This window comes from Polypterus senegalus, chromosome 8 (genome assembly GCF_016835505.1).
Source record: "Polypterus senegalus isolate Bchr_013 chromosome 8, ASM1683550v1, whole genome shotgun sequence".
NCBI classification, from domain to species: domain Eukaryota; kingdom Metazoa; phylum Chordata; class Cladistia; order Polypteriformes; family Polypteridae; genus Polypterus; species Polypterus senegalus.
Window position 1 is genome coordinate 65,403,232 of NC_053161.1, and position 26,199 is coordinate 65,429,430.

Consider the following 26,199-nt stretch of genomic DNA (forward strand, 5'->3'; position numbering starts at 1 on the left):
ATCTGTGCCAGGTCGGGCGCTTATATAGCACCTTATTCACTATATATATATATATATATATATATATATATATATATATATATATATATATATATATATATATATATATACAGGTAAAATTCTGTTACAACGAACTCCCAGGGACCTAAAAAATATTTTGTTGTAATGAAAATGTCGTTGTAATGAGATTCTGTATTTTTTACTATAGTGCTTTCTTTAACTTGCATCCAGGCGTTTGTAATCATTTCAATAGCTTCTTTCACGTTTATTTTAATCTCCTCCTACCTACAAGTTATGCTGACGAGAATTTTTCTCAGCATTTCCTTGCCATAATACACTTTCAGGGTGTGAATGATGCCCAAATCCAATGGCTGAAGCACTGCTGTGCAATTGGGTAGGAGGAATTCAACATGAACATTATCTAAATGTGGAAACATGTTGTGTGCAGCAGAGTTATTAATCAGAAGCCGAATCATCCTTTTCTTCTTCTTCATATTGTGAGGTTTCTGAACATTTTTGGGATACCCCCACTCCCCACCCAATGGGAACGACACACTGAAGTGCATCCCGAAGCGCAATTGCAGCGTCTGTGGAAGATTGTTTGTCCGTTGCTGGGGCAGGGAAAAAGTAGGCTCACAGCGATTTAGTGAAGCGCCACAGAAGCAAATCATAAAAGATCAGGGTCGCACTATAAGTCCCTGTCTTGCACCCCAAAACACGAGGCTTAGTCTCAGTACTTTAGCAAAACCAGCTTTATTCAGCTTGAAACAGGAATGGCACAGTTATTTATTGCAGCGTGATCTGCCACTCTGCTATACACTGACACAGCAGTCAGGCAGGATTGTGGCCAGGTCAGTGACCAAGTAATCCTGTTATCTGCATTTACAATGTACATGCTCCTAACCTTGCATCACCCATCGAGATCTTTTCTGTTTACTTTGGCATGAAACACAGCATAGCTTTGAGCCTGCTGTTGCCCCGGCAATAGATAAACAGTCTTCCATAGACGTGGAGATCAGACTTTAGGACGCTCTTCGGCTTGCTGTCTAGTTGGAGAAGGTCCCAGGAGAGTTTAAAAACCTCACATTTTCTTAAATGAGTGCCGCATTAATAGAAATGTTTCTTGAACGAGCATCACTGAACCACATAAAAACTGCTTTTTCAACGTCTTCAAATGTAGCAGTTCACATACGTTTGCAACTCAAGATTTTTCTTCTTTTTTTGCTCTGTCTTTCAAGAAAGTTGACAGTGTCGAAGGCAAAATTCCGAATTCACTGGCAACGCCTTTTTTCTTTTTGCTGCAATCAAGAGCTGCAAAAATGTAAAGTTGTTTTTTCTAATATGAACTGTTATCGTATTTTTGTATCTGCCGTCTCTGTAGGAGGGCGACAATGAGTTAAATTCCAATGGATGTTTTTCAAATCTTGATGAGCAATAAGGAAAAGATATCACTGAAAACCGCAGAAAACAAAAAAGACAAAAAAAAACTGTACGAGGAAAGTTTGAAGAAAGAAAAAAAAAAATTACAGTGTTTCTGTTTGGGGATTGTTGTGCATAACTAAGCTGCGGACACAGAGCTCTGTGGATAATTCATTCAGGCATTTCCATGTCTTTTATGCACTTCATTGTAATGAAAGTATCTGCTGAGTAAACTTCATAGTAACAACATTTCTATAGACTTGTGTCATATGGGGAAGCTGTCAGGACCATAACAATACTTTGTTGTAATGAAAATTTAATTGTAAAGATATTTGTTGTAACGAAATTTTACCTGTATATATATATATATATATATATACACTGTACATATATTGTGATGCATGAGTCATTGTCTTGCACCCCAAAACGCGAGGCTGAGTCTTAGTACTTTAGTAAAACCAACTTTATTCCCCTTGAAACAGGAACAGCACGGTTATTTATTGTAGCGGGATATACCACCCTCCTATATACAGTCACAGCAATCAGGCTGGGTCATGATCAGGTTAGTGGCCAAGTAATTCTGTACCCTGCAGTTATAATGTTCCCTGCATCAGCCATCGATGACAGGCGCTTATAGCAGAACCACAATCTTTTCAGAGATGCTTTGGTGGCAAGCTGCCGCAGCACTGTGAGCCTGCAGTCACCCCGGCAACAGACAGGCTGTCTTCCACAGATGCAGTGAGCACACTTTGGGATGCTCTTGGCCGTGTCATCTCATTGGGGGGAGTCCTAAAAGAGTTTAGAAACCTCACAATATATTGACTCTGACCTAAACTTTAAATTGGAGACGGCCATGGGTTCCAGACCTCAGGTAGTCATTAACTGTAAAGGATTTTCAACCAAATATTGAAAATTATCATTATATTTATAATTATGCTAGTTTGCCCAAATACTTTTGAGCCCCTTAAAATAGGGGGCCATGTACAGTATAAAAATGCCTATCTTTTCTAAACAGCTCATACAATGTTTGTGTTAAACGCCTTTAATTAAACCTGATAGTGTATACTTCAATCACAACTGAATAGCTTTGTTTCAAATCCATTGTGGTGGTGTACAGAACCAAAATTATGAAAATTGGGTCACTGTCCACATACATATGGACCTGACTGTATACACTAGAAATTCCAAACACATCAGAATGATAACAGATATAAAAAGCTGAATATCAAATTAAACAGTGTCTTCCATAAACGGAGGCGTGACCACGAGGGGGCTGGGGTGGGCACTGCCCCCCCCAGAGACAAGCCGTGCCCACCCTGCGAAAGGCTCTGTCTGTCCAATGGAAACTCTGGAGAAAAATAACATTTTATTTTCAAAGTTCACTTTGCAGCACTTTTTGAACCTGTTGACCACATTCCTTAATTAAAGCAGTGTATACGTTCCATTCTTCTTTTATCTTCTGGTTGGTTAAACCAAGGTCTATGCACAGGTGGCTTATTTAAAAGTTGACATCTTCAGCCTCTGTCCCTCCGCAAACTGCTGGCTCCACGGTTGAGCCCAGCACCGCTGTTACCAACACGGAGCACAGCGCACCCACGTTGGGAACTGAAACTCCAAAAGATGTAGATAAGCCTACACAATCCTCCAGCTCTGCCCCGTGTCGGGTACTCCAAACCTCTGCCTTCAACAAAATATACAGTCCGGTCTGCCTGACTTAAATATGGATAGCCCGTCCCAGCCCATTTTACTTAATTATCCCAAGCGCGCATTTGGAAAGACACTCATATGTTTTAGTGCAAGCTGGTATCAGTCTTGACCATGGCTTGAATATTTTGTTGTCCGTGATGCCAGCTTTTGCTTTGCCTGCCGCAAATTTAGTATTTCCAATTCGGACCGCGATGACATATTCACCAAACACGGCTACACTAATTGGAAAAAAGAGACGGTGGTGGCTTCCACAAACACGCATCTAGTACCCCGCACGTCAGAGCCATGTCTGCATGGCAAGAGTATCGGCGCCGGGCAGAGACGGATGAAAGCACAGTTCAACTTCTGGGTCCAACCCAAATAGAAAAGAATAGATATTATGTGAAAAGCATTGGGGAGGCCGTTCAGTTCCTTGGAGTCAATGAACTGGCTCTGCGTGGTCACAATCACGAAGGTGGGGGGACTTTTCCTTAAGTTCTTTGATTACACAATCAAAAAAAATGCCAGACTTGCAGAAATTGTAAAATACATCCCAGACAATGCAAAATACACATCCAATGTAATTCAAAATGAAATAATTGAGGCTCTTGCCAAAATGGTGGTAAAAGATATCCCTCCATTTTCCAACCCGCTGAATCCAAACACAGGGCCACGGGGGACTGCTGGAGCCAATCCCAGCCAACACAGGTCAGGAACTAATCCCGGGCAGGGTGCCAACCCACCGCAGGACACACACAGACACACACTAGGGCCAATTTAGAATAGCCAATCCACCTAGCCTGCATGTCTTTGGACTGTGGGAGGAAACCCACGCAGACACGGGGAGAACATGCAAACTCCACACAGGGAGGACCCGGGAAGCGAACCCAGGTCTCATTACTGCGAGGCAGCAGCACTACCACTGCGCCACCCTGGTAAAAGATATCAGGACCAAATATGAAAAAGCTGACTCTCCTGGACTTTGTATTAAAAGTGATGGTACCAGGGATCACTGTAACATTGAGAATGTGTCTGTAGTGATTAGATTTGTCCAGATCTCCATCCCTGAAAAACACCTGATTGGCTTAATTGAACTAAATCAGCTTGATGCTGAATATATTTGTAACCAAATTCTGTCACATCTCTCTGAGTTAAGTTACAGCCCAGACAATTTAGTGTGTCAGTGTTATGATGTCATGTCTGGGGCAAGGTGTGGTGTCCAGGCTTTGTTACAAAACAAAGTTGGTAAGTATATTCCATATGTACACTGCTACAACCACCAGGTCCATTTACCAGTGATACATGCAATGGAATCAGAACCTCTGGCTAAGAAGTTCTTTGACTGGTCAAATTCATTGAACACATTTTGTCACCGACATTATGTTTCACACACATACAATGCACCCAAACTGAAAAGATTTCTAGAAATATGATGGACCAATCATTATGATGTCACAAAGTCCATTGTCAACAATGAGGAAGCTATAAGGGGGCTTCTCTCAGAGGTAGCATAGGCTGACACTGCCCCTTTTGACATTTGCATAGAGGCATGTGGTGTTTTGACCCAATGAAAAAAGCAGAATTTCTTCAATACAGGAAAATTCCTCCTTCATGTGCTTGGTGTGCTGAAACCAGCCAATGCAATTCTACAGGCACATGCAGTGGATTTGTGCACAGCTGGGGAGGTGGTGACAGCTTCACTGGCCACACTGAAGGAGATGAGATGCCACTCATTCTGGGAGGAGCATTTCTCTCAGTGTGGAAGTAGGCCTACCAATTCGCTCAAAAGGAAACGGAAAGTTAATTCACAGCTTGATGATAGTATTGTCGTGTCTATGCTTGGGCATGGTGACTCTGATGAACAAATTGCTCCTAATCAGACTTTTAAAAGGGCTACGTTCAGCATTCTTGATAGAGCTATTGTGGAAATGGAGACAAGATTCTCTCAGAGAAATGTTGAATTATTGAGGGCCACATCGCTTCTCCTGCCAAAATCAGAATTATTTCTTGATCATTTTCTCCTGAAACCACTTCATGCACTTGCAGGCACAGAGCAAAACAGCATGAGCTTGCAAAATGAAATTGTTGTGGCAAAAGCAATGTTGATTAATAAACTGCCAGCTGATGCTAATCTCTCTAAAGCATGCAAACACATTCAGCAGTACAAAGAGGCCTTCCCTTTGTTGCATTTGCTATATGTCACAGCACTCATCATTGGTGTGTCATCAGCTGCATGTGAGAGCTCTTTCTCTACTTTGAACCACATTCTCACTCCAGTCCGCCGAACAATGCTGCATTCAAGGAAGAGAAATTTAGTCATTCTGGCATATGAGAAAAACATCACAGAACATCTAGACATGAATGAATTTATTTCAAAATTTGCCAAGAGTAACTGCAGACCGGTCCTATAGATAATATCCAGATTAAACACTGGAAACTGATATCATATAGCCTCCCTAATGACTACAATGAGCCATGTTTCTGTACTTGCTCTCATATGTTGTATACATTTGACTTTATTGATATTTACTTTGTAGATGTAGTTCTATATTTGTTCACAAAAAATAATAATACAAGTTCTATTGCCTCTGTTAATTTTATTGAATAATAGGTTATGATTTATGCCACAATTTTTGCTTTTATATGTTATATAAAACTGTTGTTATTATTATTTGACCCCACTACAAAAATGAGGATGGATGGATGGATATGTTTTGCCCCCAGAGACAAGCCAAATGCCCACCCACACATGATGTTCTTGTCACACCTCTGTCCATAAACCAAAAGTATATTTTACTAGTTAAGAATAAATTTATGTAGCCTATCCTGCCATACAGGATGAGGATAAGAAAACACCCTTAGGTGGAGCCTAAATGAGCTTTGTAGGTACAGTGTGTTATTTTTTTTATTAATTTTTAAATGTGTATCCTCCACCAGCTTTCCTCCTGTGGTATTGTCTGGTTTCCAGACTCCAATATATTATAAAGTGCTTTTCAATAAATGTAACTTACGTATGGAACACTTCACAACAAATTGTGTATGTTAGCCTCTCTGCCCCCTTACAATTACATTCATTTGTTTCTGCTAAAGTTAATTTGTTTTCTTGGTAACACTTTAGTATCAGTACTGCATAAATGCATGTATTACTTGTTTACTCTTATGTAAGAGGACCTTAAGAAAGGCTTCTTTTAATGTTAATGACATCAGTAAACTGATTATTCAACTCTGCAATGTGGCGTACATAAAATAACTTCTTTGGAACGGTCTGAGGTGACTTAAGTAAAACGTATTCCCTCTGATATTGCATAATTAAGAACAAGACATATCAAATCCTTCATATTCATAAGTAATTTTAGCCGCTTATCAAATGCCACACTGTGCAGAGATAAAAGGCCTATTATTTCCTATTGCTTTGTAACCGTAATCTTTAAGACTAAAAGAAGCCTTTGTTCAGGTCTAGTTACATAAGAGTAAAATGAGTATTCGGAGTATCTAAACTAAAGCGTTACTGTTGTCATTTCTGCAGCCTTTTTGACTATCGCAACTGTTGTTTATTCTAAGACACCCTGACTATGCCGTTAATTTTCAAAGATGAAGTTAGACGGACAGAAACTACAAACATTCGGGCGCTTCTGAAATGAAAGCATACGTAAAAATAGATAACCAATCGGACGCTTGCGTGTCGCTAGCTGCAGAGTTTAGAAACAGGAATTGTTAAGGGAGGGGTGGGGAAACTTTCCAAGGTTGCAAGAAAAAAAAATCCGGCTACTTGGCAACTTGTCTTCGGTTCCCAAAAGCTGCATCAATGTGGAATACGAGCTGCTCAGCATACCTCTCCGAGGACTCACGCCGGTTCACGCTCCTGATTTACGGTAAGACCCTGCAGATCGCCGACACTGCCCGTTATCTTAGCGTGAGGGTCGAGAAACACCGGGTGGGCTTTTTCTCGCAATACGCTTGTATGCCGACACCGCTTGTGGTACCAACTGCAGCTGTATGTAGCTTTATCGAACTTGACGCATATCAAGGCATGTGCTATCGGCACCTTTTCTGTTTTGCATTTTCGACAAAAGCGAATATAAGATTAAAATCTACAAAAAGGCACAGCAGAGAACGCGTCCGGCTTCCTGCATTCGCAAACTTCCTCTGTAGAAACTGCTGAGAAAAGAAGAAGTGGCTGCTGAGAAACTGGTATTCAGCTAAAGGGTGTGCTTTTTAATCGGTGAATGGATGGAGGGCATCGATATCACCGGCCTTTTGTTTCACACTCTTACCTGCTGCTAGTCTCTTGTTCTTGTGCAAAAAGAAGAAGGAGAAGCCGGGGGCGCGAGATGCTGCGCAGGTTGTCATCAGGAGGACGGTTTGCTGCTGCTCTTATCTTAGGGGGTTGATATATCGCACAGATGAACATGTGGAAATGGGCTCAGGATTACAATTAGTATACTAGGTGTCAGGAAGTGTTCTGTTGCAAATCGTTTGTTGTACACTGTAAAGTCAAGCTAAGGGTGACGCTCCTGACCCTGAAATGGACCCCATCCGTTTTACAAAAGAGTCTATCGCAATTTTAGCAGACATTCCAAGGTTGTCAACATGGTCTGTATTAGACTATCCAAATGTGAATTATTTAATAAAACAAATAGACAGTTTTTATTGGGGGGAAAAGGCGCCCCTTCCTGAAGTTTACATTACTGTACTCCACATCAATTAAAATCATCAAGCCGCAGAGAAACACACTCAAGTCCTTCATACTTCCATTGCAGATACAGACAATAGTAGTAGTGTCATCCGGTTTTAAATGTCAATCTTAGTTCATGATTTGACACACTGAGAAAAAAACCTGATAGTGTGGCTATGGTAAGTTTCCATCAAGCAAGTTTTCTATTCTCTAGCTTTCAGTGACATTCACTGATACTGATGGTTTCCCTACTCTTAGTCATCTTTATTCTTTTTCTTTAACTCACTGCTGAATGTATTTTGTTTTATTGTACTTTATTTCTATTTATTTTATTTATGTTTTAATGTAAAACACTTTGGCTACAGCATTACTGATGTTTTAAATGTGCTCAATAATTAAATTGACATTGACATTAACAAAGCCATTGAATCCAGTGATAGTAATATGCAAATCAAAATACATGATATAAAACAAAGTCGAGTGCCAACACATGCATTTTTCATGTGGCATATTTAGTTCCACTTCCCAAACGAGATACAGTAGTCCATTAACCAGATAGCCCTCCTAAACTCCCCTGAAGCATTCCGTGTGTAATATTTAGCCAGCCAGGGGCCCCCATAAGGCAGCAGGATGTAAACTCCATTTTGTGGTTTGGACTGTAAAGCTACACAGCTCCCAATTCAGTTCAACCCACTGTGTGACCCTGAGTGTGTCACTTTATGTGTGTGGGTTCCAAATGTAACATTTATCTGGAAACTGTGGTATCATAAATATGTAAGGTGCCTAGCATATAATTATCAACCAAATGCGGGGCTGGCTTTACCATTTAGGTGAGCTAGGTGGTCAGCCTAGGGCGGCAAACGCTTGGGGGTCTGCATTTTTTTTAAACATTACAGACTCAATATAGAAACACATTTTGACTCGATACAACACTAAGCCAACACCTGCCAGCTCCTTTCTAACCTATGTTCCTCAGTATGCTTGAAACATCAAGGAGGAACCCCCCCCCCAACTGTTTGTTATAATATAAGTTTATCTAAACACCAAGGAGGATGAAGATTCACCCTTGCCCACACTCTTTTCAATGTAATATACATATAATAAAATCCTCAAAACTTTCATATATATATACAGTGGAACCTCGGTTTGCGAGCATAATTCGTTCCGGAAACATGCTCGCAGTCCAAAGCACTCGTGTATCAAAGTGAATTTCCCCATAAGAAATAATGGAAACTCAGATGATTCGTTCCACAACCCAAAACTATTCATATAAAAATGATTAATACAAAATATAAAGTAAAATACATAATACAAATTAACCTGCACTTTACCTTTAAAAAGAATCATGGCTGGTGTGAGTTTCTAAACTCATGTGGGATTCCACCCAACGGGACGACACGCGGAAGAGCATCCCAAAGCAATCGCAGACTCCCAGCGCTGTAGCATTTCGCCGTATAAGCGCATCCAAAAAGATGGCAGACATGCTATAAGCGCCTGCCGTCAATGGGTGATACAAGGAACATTATAAAGATCCCGCTACAATAAATAGCGCTGTTGCTGTTTCAAGCTGAATAATGCTGGTGTTGTTAAAGCACTGAGACTCAGCTTCGTGTTTTGGGGAGCAAGATGGGGACTCGAACTTCACAGCGCACACGTGCGCGCGCACACACACACACACACACACAGTCACAATGCTGTAGTAAACAGTATATGCTCGTACAGATGTTGACTATATGAGTGAGGCACGCAGACTCAGACGGAGAATAGGAGACGATTGCCAGAGAGACAGAGAGAGAGACGCGCTGGGCGAGCGAGATAATGAGAGAGAGACATGCGGGCAAGCGAGAGCGATAAGGAGAGAGAGAGAGACGCACTGCGCGGGAGAGCGATGAGAGAGAGAGAGAGAGACCGACCGACCGACCATCAGCTCAGTTGTGATCACATGACGCTCAGCAGAGAAAGTGTATCCATACTACTCGTATTGCAAGACATCGTTCGTTTATCAAGTCAAAATGTATTAAAAAATTTTGCTCGTCTTGCAAAACACTCGCAAACCAAGTTACTCGTAAACCGGGTTTCCGCTATATATATATATATATATATAATATAAGGTTTAGAGGTACCACTTACAGCTATGGCTATGGCAGTAAAATTCTAGCGCTACACTGGCAAAAAGTAAAATAGTAATAGTTGCGCATCAAGAGAAAAAAGTAAGATTGTCCAGTTTTGAAACTGAACACTTTAACGATATTTATCCATTTATATTATTAATACTAGAGGACCAAGGAGATAAACATACAGACAAAACATTATAAACCATAGATAGATAGACGGAGCAATAAAAAAGTATTCCCTGCTTTACATTAATACTTGGTGTCCTGAGGGAAGTCTGTGTGAACTGATGAGTATAAATGTACACATTGTATGATGTGTGTATGAATGTGTCTCAATTAAGTTCCAACAAATTCAGCCTTTCCTCCCTGACTCCCACACATCATGCATACATTTTCCTAAGTTTTGTAGTTTGCAACAACACAGGTCTAGAAAAAGTCATCAACAAATTGTTTAACTGTACAGCTAACATTTTTTTTCAAAGGGTACTGCCCTCTACCAGAAATAATTTTTCTAGTGTTGGTATGTCTGGAAAAGTTTACAAATAAAGTGAGAACAGTTGCCAGACTAGACGGTTTAACACACATTTGGGCAATGTCTTTAAACCACAGTGTGTGAAAAAAAACAAAGTGATCATGTTTGGATAGTTTATTTTTAAGAAATAGAATTAAACGACAAGGTGGACAGAGAGAAACAAACCTGAAGTATCCATTGTTGCTGTGAAAGTATGTTCATATTGTCCAGCAAAAGTAATGGAGCTAATAGTTAGCATTGCTGTCTCATTATTTCAGCATTCGCAGTTCACATCCTGTGCCCAGTGGTTTGGCTATATGAAGTTTGCACGTTCTTCCCATACATGCATGAGTTTTCCTGTGGATATTCTGGTTTTCTTCCCACATCCCAACTACATGAGTGTCAGGTCTATAAAAATTCTAAATTTGCCCTATGTAAATGTGAGTGTGTGATGTCTCCAACCATCCGCAACTCAGAACTGGGTTATTCTGATTTAGGAATGTTATGTTACCTTAATAATGGAGCAGTCTGAGCTCATAGTGATTTCTTTGTATAACAAGTCTCAGTTTTAAAAGAATGTTATATCCTAACTACAGGGTCACGGGGGTCTGCTGGAACCAATCCCAGCCAACACAGGGCGCAAGGTAGGTAACAAACCTCGGGAAGGGCGCCAGCCCACCACAGGGCACATACACACACACGAAGGACAATTTAGGATTGCACCTAACCTGCATGTCTTTGGAGTGTGGGGAGCAACCGGAGGAAACTCACACAGACACGGGGAGAACATGCAATCTCCACACAGGAAAGCGAACACAGGTCTCCTTACTGTGAGTCAGCAGTGCTACTACTGCACCATGTTGAAATTATTTGAAGGAAATGTACTTGAGGTAGCCATAAAAGGAACATTGAAATTTTATATTTTTTGTGAGTGTAATATGGCCCTCCTATGTTTAGCATTTCTATCTCAGTGCTCTAATAATCAGGATTCAAGTAATGGTCTCGTCTCTATCTGTAAAGAATATGCATGTTTTCACCATGTTCACATGGGTGTTCTGGTCTATTTCTGTATCCCAAAGATGTTGGGTAAATCACTGTGATATATTCGTGTCTAGGAGTGTGTGTGATAGTGTCTTGTGATGTACTGGTGTCCCAGTTAGACCTCTTTGCCTTGCCTTGCATAAGGATAACCCTGTAACTTTAAAAGATGTTTTCTTCTGAATAAAACTAAATATGTAACAGCTATTAAACGTTCCGTTATTTTTTGCAAATCTTGCATCACCACTTTTGAAAATGAAAATAGTACACATCAAAGCAGAGATCATTTTTAAAGCCTATTTCAATGTGACCCACTAATCTGCTCCATTTAACAAAAAATAACATCACATTCTCAAAATCCTTTTGTCCAATTATTTACCTTAACTCAAACTTATTCATAATGCACCCTGGAAAGGGTAGCAAATCTGACTGATCAGTTCAAGTTAAATTTTAATTCTTCTTCGACTAAGTGCAGCATTTGCTAAGGTAGTAAAACAGACATCATTGTAGAACTGTAATTGTATGTTTCATTGTCAATCTGCACTCATTCTGTGATCAAATGCTGTCATATACTATTATAACTGGAAATTCACCTAGTCTGACATAATAGTTTGTGATCCATAACAATTTTCACCATAATTTTGAGCTCCTACACCGCTGGAGATGTTACAAAATTCTAATATGTTTAGAATGTGCCTCATCACATCAGAGTTTATTATAAGCATGGGTTAAATATTAGGGCAGGCCCTGTAGTTAATTCATGGATGGAGGAGCACCTATGCAAATACAGTAACAGGAAATCCAAATTATTTCGAGTTCATGCAGCTCACCAAAAGCTTAACCTACATTTCCTTCTCTGTGAGATATGGCAGGGTCACACAGTAAGAGCATTTTGATGATTAGTAGCCTTTCAAAGAAGAAAGACCAGACATGTTTTTTCACTCATTTAAAAATAACTTTAGGCTACAATTTTTAAATAATGGTAGGACTGTCAGTATTATTTCTTCTCTGTCATTTTAAGTTGAGGATAACACAGCACATGTTCTGTGCTGAACTTGTTGACATTAAGTTAACTGACTCTTACAGGTAACAGGCATTTGGTTTTATTCAAATACTATTTTTGCTTTGCATATGTTTTTGCATGTTGCATACCCTTTATGTAGACTGAAAGATCCTTCTTGAAAGTTTTGCTGTTGCCTTTCACAATTTGATTACAAAAAAGCCTGAATACAAATCTGACATTAGATTAATTAATTAGATGGCATCTGGTCTTTAATTACTCTTACATGAAGAGTATTTTCTAGAGAAAGTTAGCTATCACCCCCTGCAAATTATCATGTCTCTACTGCCTATTGTACCTTTGATTCTCAAAGACACTTAAAATCCTAAAAGGTTCTTGTTCAAGTAAATCTCTCTCCTAGACCTTTTTATCTGTATATTTGTTTTATCTGTATCTTTTATCTTTATCTTTATGGGCCTCTTCCCATAAAGGACAATCCTACCTTCATTAAAAGGTAAAAACAAAAAGACAGAATTTGCTTTGACGTGTAACACTTGAAGCACACCAGCCCGAGCCTTTGGTTTTTCCTAGTGCTCCTCTGCTGGACCTGGCAGGGAGTTGGAGCAAAGTATGATATAGTATAGGAAGAACAATAGAGCAGTTAATGGCTAGGCTGGCACATGCTTCAGTAGCACATTCTGATAGTTCATGGCCTTAGAGGCAGAGTTTCAAAGAAGAAGTTTTATGTGAAACTGGAAAATAAAAAGAAATGATTAAAATGAGCAGAAGAATATAGACATTGGATGGAAGATGAATGGAAAAGCAGAATCTCAGAGTCATCTTTTCACTGTTGTAGATGAACCTGGTATTCACCATGTAATTAAGGAAGAAGCTAGCTGAGGACCTGCAGGGCATTTTTTTCTCAAACTACAGACTCTGGTTTCCTTATTTTGTTGTGCAGTTACCCAACTGGGTCTTCCTCTTTTTTCTATCCTGATTAGATCCAGTTTGCTCTCTTCTTTTAAGACAGTAATAGACACATTTGTAGGAAATCTTCAGTTTCTTGGCAATCTATTACATGGAATTAACTGAAATGATTCTTGAGAAAAATGTTTCATTTTGGTCATTTGTGAACCCAGAACTGATCTTTAGGAACGCCTGTATCCTTGCAACTCAGGTGAACAGAAAAACAGGTTTCAGCTATGCTATTACAATTAATAAGGTTTCTCCAATGACCGATTACTATTCATACATGACTAGTGCAGTGAGGACTCAAACAATCAAAGCTGATGCATCAGAGTGCTTTCTGGTTTTTATTTAAAACTATCCAGACAATTAAGTGTGCAATAAATAAATAATCCATAAAAGCAGTGTCTTTCCTTGGGAGTAAAATAAATGAAATTAAATAATCCATATCAAGATTAAAAGCCAGAATAGAAATTAGAAATTTAAAATCAGGTTATTTTTCAGTCCTCTTACAAGTCTCAGTGCCTTTCTTCAAAACTGTCTTCACTCTGCTAATCTCCGCAGTGAGGCTGAGACTCTAGTATATGTGGTCAACCATTTTATCGGTTGTGTCCCAGCCGCCTCAGTCGGTCACTCACTTTGATGCCCAAGCTTGGCACCGTCATACTGCCGCCATGTCTCAGAATTCATGAAACAATCCCTCAGAGCCCTTTTGTCCCTCTGCTCCCTGAGCACTCAGCAAGAGCATCACTATCAAGGCCCACTCTCGACCTCCACGTTTTCTACCCGTCTGCACCTGTCTCACACCACTTTTTACTGCTCCACTTCTCTTAGTTTTGAAGATAATGGAGGTAATTACCACAATAATAATTGTTTCTTTTTGCTGCACTTGTACAGTATATTCCTGATTGAGGGTTTTTTTGTAGTCTTTATGATTGCTAAGATATTTACCCTTAAGTTCTTAAGGAGTTTACTGAGTACATATTTAAACCCTTGACACATATTTTAGGAAGTTATTGCACACTGCAATTCTGAACGACTGTAAAATGGCAAATATTATCCCATTATATTAAAAGGGTGGCCGTGCAAATCCAAGCAGCTATAGGCCAGTAAGCTTAATGTGCATCACAGGAAAATTAATGGAAGGAATTATTAAGGAAAAGAATGAGAAACACATGGCAAGGACAGGAGTTATTCTGAGCAGTCAGCATGGGTTCAGTAGAGTGAGATCATGTTTTACCAACATGCTGGAATTCTGTGAGGAAGCAAAAAAGGGTACCATCAAAGTGGACCATATGATATTATTTATCTGGACTTTCAGAAAGCATTTGATAAGGTGCCACATGAGAGGTTGGGCATCAAACTAAAAGAAGTGGGAGTTCAGGGTGATGTTTTTAGATGGGTGTAGAATTGGCTCAGACACAGGAAGCAGAAGGTGATGGTGCGAGGAACCTCATCAGAACTGGCAGATGTAAAGAGTGGTGTTCCACAGGGGTTAGTGCTAGGGCCGCTGGTATTTTTAATATGTATAAGTGATTTGGATAGGAATGTACTATAAGTAACAAGCTGGTTAAGTTGGGCAGATGATATCAAGATAGGTGGATTGCCAGATAATCTGGAATCTGTTTCAATCATTACAGGTGGACCTGGACAGCATACAGTCTTGGGCAGATTTGTGGCAAATGACGTTTAATGTTAGTAAAAGGAAAGTATTATACATAGGAAGTAAAAATGTTAGGAAACTTTGAATACACAATGGGAGGGCTGAAAATCGAGAGTACACGTTATGAAAAGGATCTAGGAGTTGCAGTGAACTCTACACTATCAACTTTTCAACTGTTTTCAGCCATTAAGAAGGCTAACAGAATGTTAAGTTATATAGCATGGTGTGTATAATACAAGTCCAAGGAGGTTATGCTCAATGTTTATAATGCACTGGTGAGGCCTCATCTGGAGGACTGTGTGAAGTTTTGGTCTCCAGGCTACAAAAAGGACATAACATCACTAGAAAGAGTCCAGAGAAGAGCGACTGGGCTGATTCCAAGGCTATAGGAAGATTAAAAGAGCTGAGCATTTTCAGTTTTAGCAATAGAGGATTGAGGTGACATGATTGAAGTGCTTAAAATTATGAAGGGAATTAGTACAGTGGATTAAGACTTATTTTAAAATTGAGTTCATCAAGAACAAGGGGACACAGTTGGAAACTTGCTAAGGGTAAATTTCACAGAAGCATTAGGAAGTTTTTCTTCACACAGAGAACCATAGACACTTGGAATAAGCTACCAAGTAGTGTAGTAGACAGTATGACTTTAGGGACTTTCAAAACTCAACTCAATGTTTTTTTTAGAATAATTAAGTGGACAGGAATGGCCAAGCTTTTGTTGTGCTGAATGACCTGTTCTCATCTAGATTGTTCTAATGTTCTGGGGCCTCATGTATAACGCCGTGCGTAGAACTCGCACTATAACATGGGGTAAGCACAAAAGCCGAAATGTGCTTACGCACAGAAAAATCCAGATGCAGGAATCTGTGTGTACTCCAACTTCCACGTCCTTCCGTTACATAAATCCCGATCAGCGTGAAAACTAACGCGTGACGCGCATTTTGTAACGCCCCAAATCCTCCCAGAATTACGCCTCTTTGAATATGCAAATCAATATAAATCGCCCTTAAGCGCAGCCTTCTGTGAAAAGACAATGGGAAAAGCACGGGGAAAATATAAGAATTTCAGCGAATACCAAGTGGAGGCAAAGAAAAAACATACTATTTGTTCAAATAAACCGTGGTATAATCAACAAAATGAAGTTGATCGAGTGACATAGCGTGTTGGAGAAACTTGAAAGCTCACATTCACAAAATCGCACAGTGCCGGAAATAAAAAAGAAGTCACATATCAAAGTTGCCGTGAAAAGAAGAGTTGTAAGCCCACTGTCTGAGTGTCATATGAAAGTTTATTAGGGTACAGAGACAAAAGGCACACGGTGGGGAAAAAGCACGAAATGTCAACTTTAATCTCGAATTTTCCACTTTAATCACGTAGTTTATTTTGTCATTTAGTAGAACATTATAAACTTCATCTTAAAATCGTTTAATTAACCAGTTTCTCAAAATTACATCGTAATTAAAGTAGCACGTTAAATGCTTTGTTTTGTATTTGATCTTCTACTGTATGTGATCTATGTGTGTGAATCACTACTTGCTTCTTAAACTGGCTCTCTTCCTCCAACTGGACACAGAGTCCATTACATTTGTGATATTACAGCTCTCTGAATAACTAAAATACTGAGATGTATACGTGATGTCATTTTCATGATGATAGGAGCTAAAGCACATTATTAAACATGTGTTTCATGAGCCTCGTGCTCATGACAAGCATTTATCTTTTGTCGAAATTTGTCGCTGCGTTTTTAGCTGTGTTGTTATTTTCTCTTTCTGTTTTATATTCAATATATATTGGCGTAGCCGCCACTGCAGTCCTTGCTTTTCTTTCCCCAAGTAACCGATCGGCATACAATCAGCTCTGTAATAGACGTTAAGCCATCTGTAAGCTTAGCGCCGATTCTTCAAAACGTTTAAAGAACATTGAAATATCTTCGTAGTACATGTTTAATTATTCTATCCTTCACGACACTCCCAGTGAAGAATATAGATTATTTAAATGAAGTTAAAGTTTTATGTGTATAATTTAACAAACATATTTTGCTTCATTTCACCTTAAAAATGATATCGTCATCATATGTAAATACGCTTTATAAAGTGGCTCAGGTTGTGAGATATTATAACTGTAGTGCAAGTTTACAGTGAGGTGATTGTGCTTATAAGTACAAATCGTTCTACAAGGAGCAATTGATTGAGTGCATTTAAAGTTCTTGGGATTAAACTGTTTCTGAACCGCGAGGTCTGTACAGGAAAGGCTTTAAAACATTTTGCAGTGGCTGAGACAGCGTGTCCTTAAAGCTGTATACCGATAATTCTCTTTCCGATCAGCTGCTGCTGTGATTCACACTCAGATACAGTGATATAAATACTCCGAGTCGTGCAGTGAGAGTAATATGGAAAAAAATGATCCGCTGTGGCAACTCCTAACGGGAGGAGCTGAAAGAAGAAGAAGAAGAAGTGAGAGTAACAACGCTAAAGCAGTTATGGTATTTGGAATACTATGGCTGTTCCCTGGACCATTATATTGTTACGAGTTAATTACAATCAGATGCATTACACTAATAAACAATATGCGGTTAGTTTCTGTGTATTTATAAAGCCGCGTCATGAAAATAATGAGTAACCACACAGGAACAGTACCATTGCTTTGACGCTGGGTGCCGCCAGTTTGCAAAACCGAGTGGAGAACTTGCGTACGACAAGCCATGAGGTACCGTGGAAAAGTGCGTGGCTTTACGCCAAGTGTAGGTTTTATACATCACGATTTGAACGTGGAAAAGTTCTTACGCAACATTTCTGTGCGTACGCACCGTTTATACATGAGGCCCCTGGTGTTCTAAAATTGCCTGCCTCTGCCAGTTTCTTCATATTTGGTAATAAGTAGGGCCCACGATTTACTGCGGCCCGTGGAATTTAGGGTTTTGCAGCGGTAAAACGCCACACTGTGGAATTAACCTAACTGCCACGGAAAATACCAAATCTGAATGAAATCTCACCATTTGAGGCATATTAATATTAGTATGATTAGTTTTGATTACTTCTTTAAGTTCTTTCTTTAGCCTATTGCATCATCTCATTAATATCTCGTTCGTTGCTACTGAAATCGAACACAGTGGATCTACAGTCCAGTTAAAGAAGCTGTCGGTGTTGCTGCAAAGTACTGATAAACTTAACAAGCTGAGAGCTGAACTTGAATTTGTATCTGTTCACAACCAGCCAATTATGAACACTCTGACTTCTTTTGAGACACAGTCACTTATGGCTGTCAATGTCTACAACAAAGTGTCTGACTTACTGTCTTGCTTGAAATCGTCCGAATTGCCAAATTGCAACCAGCAGCTGTGAAGATGCAAAGCACAATGCTGCTGCTAAACTTGAAGAATATTTTGTAGGAACCAAACAGCCGGCAATAGATTTATTCAGATCTGTGAGACTATTTGATCCATGGCAGCTACCACTCTTATCAAAGAATTTAGCTGATCATGCATAATCAGTGCCAACAATGATGGCTGCAGCAGATGAATGGCAAGCTTATCCGGACATAGCATCTAGTGAAGTAATTCCAGCGGATATCACTGCCTTTTGGCGTGCCTTAGAGGATAGACTGCCTCTGCGATATTCTCAGTCACAAGAAAACCTATGAGCTTACAGTGACGTTTTCTTCAACAATAAATAAACAATAACTTTAGAAACATTATTTGATAGTTTGTTGAGAATAATATTATGCCTACATATGTTTCAGCATCGTTTGCCTAAAGCATATCTGTGGATTAAAATGTGCGGATGTGAACGCTTTGATATACCTATATTTGATTAGTATTACGAATTATGATTGATTATTATTAAGGATTAAGAATAAGAAAAATTGCATTTATTTTGCTTGGGTTATGAATTAGTCTTATGGAGTTCTGCATTTGCCGCGCCGCGGTACGCCGCAGAATTAAAAAAAACATGTCACCGAATTTACGATTTCTTGCCGCGGTAAATCATGGGCCCTAGTTATAAGTGTGGATCATACTTTCTAAGTTGTACTGAATGTACCTGATAAGTGCATCCACGTTATTTGCAGGGCACTACACTCGTTGATGTGTTTAAAAATAGTCAAGGTACAGATTTGTTATCTACATGACACCATAGGTGTCAGTGGTTGTGACATCACCATGCCCTACATGAAGCATTACCAGGCCAGCACATCTTTCATGTATGGAGTAGGAACTACTGAAGATACTCGCCTATTAGTCGACCTCGCAGATAAGTCTAGTGTATTGTTTAAGCTGAAAATTATAAAATTTGTTATGACCCGCGTATAAGTCGAGGGTAAAGCTTGACAGCCTATCAAATTCTTTGAATTTCATAATTATACCCAATGTACCTAGGCCCAGACTTTCAACATTTTAATCTTTGAAGAATTTTAGTAAGCCAAAATTAAAACTCCAAAAACATTTTTATTCATTTACTTACAGTTAGAATAATTCAATTAAATTCGTATTCAAATCCCTCACATATAATAAAGTGGCCCTAAGTGTCTTCTTCAAATCCTTCAAAGTCTGACTCTTGTTGGGATCAGAGCTTAAAATAGCAGCCTGACATCCCAATTATACTGAATGTGGGATGTGGGTGGAGTTTTGGGATTGAGTGTTTGTTGATGGCGTGGTGGGGCTCCCGTGTTTTGGTCTCTGTGAAGCTAAAACAGGCACCTTAAAAAGAAGGAGATAATAAAGTCAACCATTGAGCAGTCAAGCTTTGTATGTCACTCCCTGCTGTAAATTAGAAGAAAGGAACTCAGGGACAGGGTTTTACCCCAGAGCACGTTGCTTTGGCCCTGGAGCTTCACACCACTGGACACGAAGAAGGAGAAGCTCCCCTGCGTCACCCCGACCACGGTCCGGAGACAGGCAGGAAAGGTAACACTGGGGGCTCGTCCGGGATTATTCCTGCCAGCACTAGTGAGTGACACGAAGCCTGTAAAACTTAAAGAAAATTGGTGCATTCTCTCGGTGGAGTGTGTAACTAGGAAACTGTGAATGGCGACAAAACTAGGGATAGACGCTGAACTGGAAGCAGAGTTTTCCAAAGCCACCGCAATTAGCACCAACCCCTTTAGGACATTACCCACGCAAGAGGAAACTATGTCCCACCGTTTTCCACTAGTAAACTGGGAGAAAAGTGTCGAGGATGGGATTGTCGGACGCAAACGTGAGCGCCATTGTAACCCTTTCGTACAGACGGTGTGGACTGAACTCCGAGAACATGCAGACTCAGTCGCTATAAAGCCTAAACTGTTTTGTGAAGAGTATTACTTGGCGATTCGACTGCACACCTACGGTACCAATCCGTTTATTTCATATGTAACAAACGAAGATACTTATGACAGCGGGATCGAGACCCATTCATTGATATTGCGCTTTAAAATCCGGTGCACATTATGGTCCGAAATACTGTATGTTTCTGGTTACCGCAATCTACTGGCAGCTAATGGTATGTTTGTTATCTAAAACCTGCAAAAGCTAATGCTCAAATTCAAGTGCGGTATTTCACAGTTTAAAGAATTATTTAATGAAATTAGTGTTGCCCCGTGGATAAGTCAACTTTGTGTTTTTGAATGAATTTTAAGGCATACATTTTTCGACTTATACATGAGTATCTACGGTAACTGTTGATTCTGGGAATCTTCAGAAAAAATTAGTGGGAAAAATATTTCTGGTTCCTGGATGCAAGTTAAAAAGAGGCATTACTGATCTAGTGATTTAAAAGTAAGAATTATTCATTGATTCATTCATTTCTTACGGTAGATTGTGCAATATGAACTGATGAGCAGACTGTGATCATTATGTTAATGATTATACTGTAGATCTGGCAATTTATACAAGAAAACATAAAGTGTTATATTTGTGGAGGCACGGGCATCTTCTTTGTTTGTTTCTCACTTGTACATTCTTGTGCAGTGGAATATTTCCAGTCTGTAATAGACATTTTCTAATTTGTTACCCTTTCTCATTATGCTTTTTTTGTCTCATTCTAGTTCAGTTTAGTCATGGAACAGCTAAATGAGGATAAGGAGCCTGTGATTTTCAGAGAAGACAAAAAGAGAAGAAGGGGAAAAATGAAAGCTTTTGTATCTTCTACTAACATAATTACAATGGATCAAATAGTTGTGGAATTTATCCTCCCTTCTTATGGAAAATTTAACAAAACTCAGGAATCTGTATTACTTGATCTTACTGGAAACTGCACTGTTGAGCAAGTTAAAACACAGCTGTGGATGAAAGCGATTGAGATCAGTGAATGCCCTGATTTCTATCAAAAGATCACTCCTGATCAGTGTATATTACTCTATCAGAAGAAAGGACAGTGGTATGAAATTTATGACAAGCATCAGGTGTTCCAAACTCTTGACTGCATACGCTATTGGAAAGCTTTAAAAAAAGATGTGGGAAAAATTCACTTAGTCCACAGAACACAGCTTTCTGAAGAATCTAGACAATACCAGTCCTATCTAAATTATCTGATAGGCTATGATGTAACAGATGTCAGCAATGTTCATGACGATGAGCTTGAGTTTACTAGGCGGAAACTTTTGACCCCTCGAATTGTTGAATTAGCCAATCGAGATGCCAAACTGTACTCAATGGATCATTTTATAACTAATAAGCCTATGCCAGAATTTCTTTTGAGTAAGATCAGTAACAATAATATTTTAATTGTCATTCACCGAGAGAGAGCAAGTCAGACGATCAAAGTCGACCTTGATGACACACCAAAACAAATACTTGAAAATTTTTTTACAAAAATTGCTAAAAAGAGGGCACTGCTTGGCATTTCAGAAGAAGACAGTGAATCAGATTTTATTCTGAGAGTCTGCGGTCGAGATGAATACATTTTTGGTGATGTTCCAATTAAAAATTTTCACTGGGTCAGACAGTGTTTGAAGAATGGTGATGAAGTCCACCTTGTTTTGGAGTCACCCCCAGATCCAGATAAAGATATTGTCCAGAAGGAGGACTGGTCTCTAGTTGATGACTGCACTGGTGTTGCAGGGTCACATGAGCAGCTGACTATAAAAGAAAAGGACCACGAGAAGCTCTTCACAATTTCACTGTGGGACTGTAACAGGAAATTTAGAGTCAAAATACTTGCTATTGATATTCCAGTTCTTCCTCGAAATTCAGAGCTAATAGTTTTTGTTGAAGCAAGTATCTTTCATGGGCAACAGTTGCTGGCACAACAGCGAACATCCTCTAAGCCATTTACTGAAGAGGTTTTATGGAACATTTGGCTAGAGTTTGATATTAAGATCAAAGATCTGCCAAAAGGAGCCCGGTTAAGTTTGCAGGTATACTGTGGCAAAATCCAATCCCAGATCTCAAAGAGTAACTTTCAGGACAGCAATAATTTTGACTCCAAATCTAAGAATCGCCTTCTCTATTATGTCAATCTTTTGTTGATTGATCACCGATCACTTCTGAGACAAGGAGAGTATATCCTTCATATGTGGAAAATGCCAGAGAAAAGTGAAGATCACAGTAGTGTCAATGCAGACAAACTCACTTCTGCAACCAACCCTGACAAAGAATCGTCCATGGCTATAGTTATAATGCTTGACAAATATGCCTATCCTGTTGTTCTCCCCAAAAGCCTTGATTCATCAGGAGCAGAAAGTGGAAGGTCAGCACGGGATATGCCTAACCACTTACGCAAACAGTTTGAGGATATTGTCAAAACTGACCCTTTGTATCCACTGAGCCCAGAAGATAAGGAACTGCTGTGGCATTTCAAGAATGAATGCATGAAGTGCCCACAAGCATATCCAAAATTCCTCAACTCAGTGCAGTGGGGTAAGCAAGCTGCAGTTTACACAACACATTGCCTACTTGAAAATGAGGACACATGGGATCGGAATAAGCTGGATGTTGGATTAGCAATGCAACTGCTAGACTGCAATTTCTCAGATGAAAAAGTCCGCACAATGGCTGTAAGAAAACTTGAGAATTTGGAAGATGATGATGTTCTCAGATACCTTCTGCAGCTTGTACAGGTAAACAACTACTTTATTTAGTTTGAACCTATTTATGACATTTGTTGTTAGTTCTATTCCTAATCTATTCATAATGTACCACAAACATGAGTAAATGTTCCAACGTTCTTCTTACTTTGTATTAAAGTAATTATCAAGTAAGAGGTGTTACCATCCTAAGGTGTGGAATATCATCACAAAACAGTCCAGGCAATAAACAGAAATTAACTTTGAGTTTGGTCTGATATATGTGTAACAGATACTTAAGAAAAAGGGATAAGCAGAAAGATTTTACAGCACATTTTCAAACGAGCATGTAACCACAGATCTTATCATCTGGCATAACTTGCCTCATTTACCAGTCAAAAAGATCACAAAGCAGACCCCATTTCTTAGTTTTGCTAGTTTAACAGATAACATTTCTAGTTTGTGTATTGTGGAGTTTATTCTTCCTGTGAGTTCTTTCTTGCCTAAATGATTATTTCACTATACAATATTATGCTTTATTTTGCTTTATAAATTGGCTTTGCATTTTATGATTTTAATTTTTTAATTCTTAAAAAAAGCCCAAACATCATTTTTATTTTGAGGTTTGTTTTATAGTGAAAAATGTTAGCATCATGCTTATGACATTGTTACACTGCCATTTTGTGAATTTCTGCATGACTGAAGCCTTGTTGTTTAAGGTTAATATGCTTGTTGCAAGTAGTGTGACTCAGGGTCACATGACATATTGTGTCATGACTCCCTGCTTACATAAGATGGCAGCACACTAACATTCTGTGTCCAAATTTATAGATACACTCCAAAATCACTGTGCAGGACCATCTTAACAGCATCATATTCCCCCGGGCAAAGTAGTGCTTTGAGGCTTCTGTTTTGATAGCAAAACAGAAACATAGATAGGCATCAGAAACATTGTGGACCCAGCTCATGTGGCCCCCAGCCAGTGCCCATTGTGCCTATATGTTAAGATGGCCCAGGGGTAATTCTTTGTTTAGGGTCAAGAATTATTGCATACTTCCTCTTTTGACGTTGATTCTTGGTTTACATATTGAGCAAATGTTTTTGGTTTTCTTTTTAAACTTTCTAGTTTTGACCACTTTTATCTGGCTAAGATTGATAAGTTGTTAATTTCTCATCTCTAGGTCTAGCCTAAATCTGTGGTTCCCAAACTCGATCCTGGGGACACACTATGGCTGCAGGTTTTTGTTCCAACCAGATTCACAGTCGGTCATAATAATCAATAACAACTGATCTCATTTAATTAGCTGGTCTTTTTTACTCTTCTCATATTCTGCATTCAGAAAAACACAACATTATGTTTTTTACATTTATAAGACATTTAGAAATATTTCTCTGTGATTTAAGTAGAAATAAATAAGTAGAAATAATTCTTTTTTTTGTTTCCTATTATTTTCACCTTTTCCTGTGTAGTTTGCTTCCTTCATTTAACCTTAATAGTTGTACAGGATATGTACGAGGGAAGTGTGACTGTGGTGAGGTCTGCGGTAGGAGTGATGAATGCATTCAATTTGGAGGTGGGATTACATCAGGGATCGGCTCTGAGCCCTTTCTTATTTGCAATGGTGATGGACAGGTTGACAGACGAGATCAGACAGGAGTTCCCATGGACTATGATGTTTGCTGATGACATTGTGATCTGTAGCGATAGTAGGGAGCAGGTTGAGGAGACCTTGGAGAGTTGGAGATATGCTCTAGAGAGGAGAGGAATGAAGGTCAGTAGGAACAAGACAGAATACATGTGTGGAAATGAGAGGGAGGTCAGTGGAACGGCGAAGATGCAGGGACTACAGTTGGTGAAGGTGGATGAGTTTAAATACTTGGGATCAACTGCACAGGGTAATGGGGATTATGGAAGAGAGGTGAAGAAGAGAGTGCAGGCAAGGTGGAATGGGTGGAGAAGAATGTCAGGAGTAATTTGTGACAGACGGGTATCAGCAAGAGTGAAACAGAAGGTCTACAGGATGGTAGTGAGACCAGCTATGTTATATGGGCTGGAGACGTTGGCACTGACCAGAAAGCAGGAGACAGAGCTGGAGGTAGCAGAGTTAAAGATACTAAGATTTGCACTGGGTGTGATGAGGATGGATAGGATTAGAAATGAGTACATTAGAGGGTCAGCTCAAGTTGGACGGTTGGGAGACAAAGTCAGAGAGGCGAGATTGCATTGGTTTGGACAGGTGCAGAGGAGAGATGCTGGGTGTATTAGGAGAAGGATGCTAAGGATAGAGCTGCCAGGGAAGAGGAAAAGAAGAAGGCCTAAGCGAAAGTTTATGAATGTGGTGAGAGAGGACATGCAGGTGATGAGTGTAACAGAACAAGATGCAGAGGACAGAAAGATAACGAGAGCAGCCAAAAGAAGAAGAGTGACAATTAACAACCAGCACAGCAGACACCCGGGATGATGAAAGCAGAAACGACTTCAGTGTTAGACTTGCTAATTAGTAAATAATCAATTAAATAACCAGAACACCTAAAAAAAGCAGAATATAAATTAGGTTGAAAATGCTGTTAACGACCTGAAAAAAAAAAAAAAAAAATATATATATATATATATATATATATATATATATATATATATATATATATTCCCCATATAACTGCGTATTACATTTTAATAAAAATCTACCTAACTTCATTTGTAATTTCTACAAATCATCTGGTAAATTTTCATCTTTCACTATAGAACACTGAGATTGCAGATAAACTTTTTATCAATCTTAATCATTCTTCAAGATGTTTAACATTTCTTTTTCGACAACGATTTTGGTTTTCATATTGGGCTTTAATAATTAAGGTCATCATTGTTTTTGAATGTATACCTAAATGGAGTCTAGTCTTGCCCATCCTTATATTGCCATCTCAGCTGCCTGTTTCCAGGTAGGCATAATGGTAATGTATTATTTGCAAAGGCCAAGTTAACAAAATGTACAAAGCGAAATGGGAAAAGTTATCAAAAGTATACAAAACAGAAAGAGCTAAGTTATCAAAAATTTACAAAGATTGAAGAATGAAGTTATCACAAATATACATAGGAGAAAGGGCCAAGTTATTACAAATATACAAAAGCCAGGATATCAAGTAGTCCAAAGT

At 39.2% G+C, this 26,199-nt stretch overlaps 1 protein-coding gene across 1 annotated transcript in view; it reads left to right on the forward strand.

Annotated features, from left to right (window-relative positions):
- The first annotated feature begins 6,661 nt into the window (after positions 1 to 6,661).
- Positions 6,662 to 26,199, forward strand: part of pik3cg (phosphatidylinositol-4,5-bisphosphate 3-kinase, catalytic subunit gamma) — a 47,253-nt gene continuing 27,715 nt past the window's right edge. The window contains exons 1-2 of the mRNA XM_039761192.1: positions 6,662 to 6,977; positions 21,091 to 23,103. Of these exons, the coding sequence (XP_039617126.1) occupies positions 21,103 to 23,103 (2,001 nt within the window). The 5' untranslated portion in view covers positions 6,662 to 6,977; positions 21,091 to 21,102. The remainder of the gene's footprint in view (positions 6,978 to 21,090; positions 23,104 to 26,199) is intronic.